The sequence below is a fragment of the Salpingoeca rosetta genome (assembly GCF_000188695.1).
Source record: "Salpingoeca rosetta unplaced genomic scaffold supercont1.17, whole genome shotgun sequence".
Lineage (NCBI taxonomy): Eukaryota > Choanoflagellata > Craspedida > Salpingoecidae > Salpingoeca > Salpingoeca rosetta.
In genome coordinates this window covers 411,816-416,815 of record NW_004754917.1, presented here as the reverse complement: position 1 = coordinate 416,815, position 5,000 = coordinate 411,816, and the positions used below count along the sequence as shown (strand labels likewise).

General features: G+C 56.8%; 2 protein-coding genes across 2 annotated transcripts in view; one reads left to right on the top strand and one right to left on the bottom strand.

Annotated features, from left to right (window-relative positions):
* The window catches only part of PTSG_06788 (uncharacterized protein), a 1,119-nt gene extending 524 nt beyond the window's left edge, over positions 1-595 (top strand). Inside the window, exons 1-2 of the mRNA XM_004992129.1 lie at positions 1-278; positions 397-595. The exon at positions 1-278 is cut by the window's left edge and continues 524 nt beyond it. Of these exons, the coding sequence (XP_004992186.1) occupies positions 1-278; positions 397-567 (449 nt within the window). The 3' untranslated portion in view covers positions 568-595. The remainder of the gene's footprint in view (positions 279-396) is intronic.
* Positions 596-1,255: 660 nt separating this feature from the next.
* PTSG_06787 (uncharacterized protein) lies at positions 1,256-4,488 on the bottom strand. Its single transcript, XM_004992128.1, has 7 exons — positions 4,079-4,488; positions 3,769-3,903; positions 2,995-3,522; positions 2,389-2,798; positions 2,020-2,205; positions 1,682-1,795; positions 1,256-1,453 (listed from the first exon to the last, which is right to left on the bottom strand). The coding sequence occupies exons 1-7, from the start codon at positions 4,242-4,244 to the stop codon at positions 1,373-1,375; spliced, it is 1,620 nt and encodes a 539-aa protein (XP_004992185.1). The 5' UTR covers positions 4,245-4,488; the 3' UTR covers positions 1,256-1,372.
* Positions 4,489-5,000: the final 512 nt, after the last annotated feature.

Below are 5,000 nucleotides of genomic sequence, written 5' to 3'. Positions count from 1 at the left end.
ACGACAACGAGAAGGTGGAGTGCACCAACAACTACAACAAGAGCGACAACAACAATGGCAAGAGCGTGACAACGGTTGATGACGGCTACAGGGGCGCGAGTGAGGACGAGCAAGCAGCTGTAGAGGAAGACGCCGAGACGAATTTGTTGCTGCAGCTGCTCGGGGCTGGTGATGGTGATGGTGATGGTGATGACGATGGCAAAGGCAATTCCGCACGCACGGCAAGCAATCACAACCAACACACACGCATGTTCCCCGATCCAGACGACATCGACAAGGTGTGTTTGTTTGTTTGTTTGTTTGTTTGTGTGTGTGTTGAACTCGCCTGCCTGCTTTCTCGCTTTGATTCATATTCGGGGTCTCACAGCGATGGATGTCACCCTCATGGCACGACAGCTCTTTGAAAGGCCAAAGGCCAACAAACGTGGATCCGCGTCCTCACTGCAAGCGTCCCGTTGCCCACCAACGCCGACACGGCCCACCACACGCCTCGTTCGAAGCGCGCCGAAGCCCAAGATCCTGTTTCCAAGCCTGGCCACAGACGCCCTCAAACAAGACGCAAGCTGAAAAGCCAGTGGTGCCATGGCATGTGTATGAGCAAGTGTGCGTGTTCGTGTGTTGTGACGCACATTTGTGTTCGTGTTCGACCCACTTTTGCTTGTCAATTGAACAACAACAACATCAACCTTGACAAATTCAAATCATGAGACAAGTGGCAACAGTTGTCCAGAGCTCATGTGAGGGAGGCTGTACTACTGCTTCGTGGTGGAGAACGGCAAACAAGATTTGCAGGGGGAAAACAAACAAACGAGTGAAAGTTGTAGGGTGCTTGAAATGAAGAACAACAAACGGCAGGCAGGCAAGCGGAACGGCTTGTTCTATCGAACGGCAGGGCAGTGCAGGAGAAACAAAAGAACGAAAGAGGTTGCGAGTGCAAGGGAAGCAAGAACTCGTGGAAGGGCGTGGAACGGAACAAATGTGGAAACTTGGGAAACGCAGGCCAAAGAACGAGAAGAGTGTGACGAAACAGAAAACAAGGCGACGGGGCTAGGGGGCTGGACTCGATGAAGGCCCTCGATTGAGAACAGAGGCAACACGCCACCAAACGGGAAAGCAGGTAAGGCAACATCTCAAAGTAGGCTGACGAAAGGAAGGGAACGTGAGTGCACAAACAATTAAACCTGGGCTGTGTCCAAGGCACTTCATCCGCTCACCATCTCTGACCTGCGTGCTTTCGGCTGCACCCCCCCCAGCTTTCACTATTCGTCGTGTTTTATGTTGTGAAGCCAGTCGGACAGAAGGACAGACGCCAGAAACAGAGGCCAAAGAAAGAAGAAGAGGGAGGCAACGCGCAGCAACCGCGCCAGCAGGTTCAGTCGTCAAAGTCTTCGTAGTCGTCGTCGTCGCTCTCCCAATCGCTGCCATCAGAATCCTCGTCGCTCGACTCTTGCAGCTGTCGCAAGCACAACCAATGAGCAGTGCAATCGTGAGCGAACAGACGCAGGCAATTAGGCGAGGGACGAACAGAAGTTCATCATGCAAGCGAAAAAGTGTGAGAAAGGGGGTCGTGGAATTGGCGCAAACACACACACACACACACACACACACACACACACACACACACACACACACACACACACACACACACACACACACACACAGAAACACAAATCGGCCGGACCTGCATAGCCATGCGGCGCATGAGGATTGCCTGGACGGTGTTTCCCATGGAGGAGGCCGAGGTGGAGGTCCGGCGCATCTCCTCCTGCTCCTTGTCCACGTGACGAAGCTTCTTCTGCAGGGGCGACACGGAGGGCGACATGCACAGGATATGAGGCGGGGCACGTCAGCGGGGAAGGCAAGTGTGACACGCGTGTGCACGCGATTGAACACAAACCGGCAAGCGACCAACCAAGCTCGCACACACACACACACACACACACACACACACACACACACACACACACAGACACACAGACACACACACACACACACACACACACACACACAGAGACGCACCCCCTGGATGATCTGGGCCATGAGGTCCTGCCCCTGCGCGGCGGTGGACTGCGTCTGGGATTCTGAGGACGACACCATGCTCTTCAGCACAGCGCCAAGACCACCCTCCGTCGGCAGTGGTGGTGGCGGCGGCGGCAGTGGAGCGCTTGCCGGCATTGGCGGGGGTGGCGGTGGCGGTGCAGCGGTCTGCACACGAGGCAAGGGCGGATGTACCGGTGAGTCGTTGGCATGCATGCGTGTGCGTGTGTGTGCGTGTGCTTGCGTATGTGACGGATACTCGACGTACTTTGGTCACAGATACAAAGCAAACACAGCCAGCTCCCCTCCCCACACACAAACAAACAAACAAGCATGCATGCAGAAACGCACGGGTGCTGCGTCTGTGATGCCCGCTGGTGGTGGCGGCGGTGGGGGTGCATCAGGCATGGGCTGGTGCGGCTGTGCAGCAGCAACAGGCGGTGGTGGGGGCGGGGGTCCCGGTGGCGGCGCAGCATCCGGTGGTCCCGATTGTGGCGGTGGTGGCGGTGGCGCCATGGCAGGCGGGCCAGACTGCTGTTGTTGCTGGTCTTGTGGTGGCGGCGGTGGAGGTGTGCCGCTGGGAGGTGTCAGGCCTGGTTTGTTGGTCTGGGACGGCGGGGGTGGTGGTGGCGGCATGGTGACAGGCATGGGCGGTGGCGGTGGCAGGTCATGTGCACCTTCGTCCTCCTCATCGCCTGCAGCGGGTTTGGCGCCCGGCGGCGGTGGTGGCGGGGCTGCCGTTGGCGGTGGTGGCGGTGGAGCTGATGGCCGCAACAAGACGTATAATGAAGGGTGAGCTCAAGGACGTGCAATGATTGAATCATTGCCACACGCAAACAAACAGGACGAGCTGGAGCACACACACACGCACACACGTGCACACACAGATGGACACACACACACACAGACACAAGACACACAGACACACAGACACAGGCACAAGACACACAGACACACCGCTTGGCTTTGCTGGTGGCGGCGGGGGTGCGTGTGCGGGTTTGCTGACGGGTGCCTGTCCGGGCGGTGGCGGGGGCGGGGCAGCTGTTGGCTTGCGCGGGGGACCACCCGTACCGTCGTCCTCCTCATCAGCCACCTGCTGCTGTTGCTGCTGCTGTGGTTTGCGGTACTTGGACTCATCCTCGACGATAAGCTCACCCGTGTCCTTGTTGTACTTCTTCACCTTGACCGCGCGCACCTTGCGTTGCGTGTGCGTGCGCGTGTCCTTCTTCTTGCGCCGGCGCTTCTTGCGGCGTTCCTTATTCTCCTTGTGCTGCTTCTCCTGCAGCGAGCGCCACCGGTTGAAGAAGAAGTCGAGATCAGAGTACAGCTTGAGGCACGGCGGCTTCGTCGGGTCCCGAAACTCGTCAAAGACATCCAGCTGCGGTGTGGGGCGCGCCTTGTCGTATGCCACCCTCACTGTCGGGTTCTCGCGGCCTTTGGTAAACAGCATGGCATCCATCCGAACCGTTGCTGCCCACGGCTTGCCTGTGCGCGCGGGTGTGTGTGTGAGTGTGTGAGTGTGTGAGTGTGTGTGTGAGTGTGTGTGAGTGTGTGAGTGTGTGAGTGTGTGTGTGTGCGTGCACGTTTTCAATCTGCAGACAACCTTGCAAGTATGCGCCAGAAGGCTCCAAGCACAAGAGCAGACAGCGCACGGAAACAAGCGCAAGAGGTGAGCGAGCCAAACGCAACAGCAGTACGACCTCGCTTCTGGCTGCTCATGTAAAAACCAACCTTCTTGCCAGTCAAAGACGCCCAGAGACTTGTTGCAGCGCTCCTGCACCTCGTTGATGCGCGCGCGTGCACTTCGTTCCCGTCCCGAAATATCTTCAAGACGATCGTTCATGCGAACCAGCTGAGCGGACAAATCTGCAATAGAAACAGAACGTCAACAACGCACGGAAGGATGCAGAGGTGAGCAGCGACAACACGCATGCATGCATGCATGTATCAACAGAGCAAGCGGCTGCATCACAAAAGAGGAAAGCAGGTGCGACGTACAAGCCATGAGCGCACCGAAATGCAAGCAACCCACACAACGTACCATCCATGATGTTTGCGGCAAAGGCGGAAACCTCGCCCAATTGTCGAACGAGGCCAGCCATCATGAACCGCTGTTGCGTCTGGAGAGCTTCCGGACCATGCCGGCCCTGGCAGCTGTACTTTGCCTGCTGTTCTGTGAGCAGCGGCGACAGCTCAAACACATCCATTGCTCGTTCTTCTTCTTGCTTGTTGTCCTTCCTTTTGTCTTTTTGTTGTTTGGGCACGGGGTACTGTACTGGCTGGCTGGTGGCACTGCAAGGTGCTGTTGGGTTGGTGGTGGCACTGCAAGGTGGTGCTGCTTGGTGGTGCTGGTTGGTGGGTGCTGGCGGTGAGGGGGGAGGGGTGGAAGGCAGACAATTGGCGGAGAATCTTCGCCTCTGCGTCTTCTTCTTGTGCTTGCTTGCTCGTGTGTGGCAGCAAAAAAACAAAACAAAACGCCAGCTCAACATAATGTAACATAACACACTTTATGCTGTCGAAGAACAACCAGGCAGGACTGCAGCGCAAAACGGTTGTTGGATGGTTGGATGTGGTTGGAAGAAAAGAAACGTTGCTGATCTCAAGCCAGCAGGGCACCCCACTGGCTGCTGGTTGACTGACTGCTGGCTAACTGCTGGCTGGCTGCTGGCTGACTGCTGGCTGACTGGCTGTTGGGTTGCCAAGCCACTCGCCACTACCGCCGACGAAGGCGTCGTTGAGATCGTCTGTTGCAACACAAAGACACAAACACACAGACACACCGTGTGCAGGTGAGCATTCCCACAATGCTGCAGTGTTGGTTTTGGCGGGAAACCGCCTTTGTTCTTTTGTTGCTCGTTCTCATCTCAACTGCTGCTGCTGCTGCTGCTGCTGCTTGTGCTGCTGCTTGCTGCTGCTGCTGTTAACATGTGATTCTCCTCTCTCTCTCTCTCACACACACACAC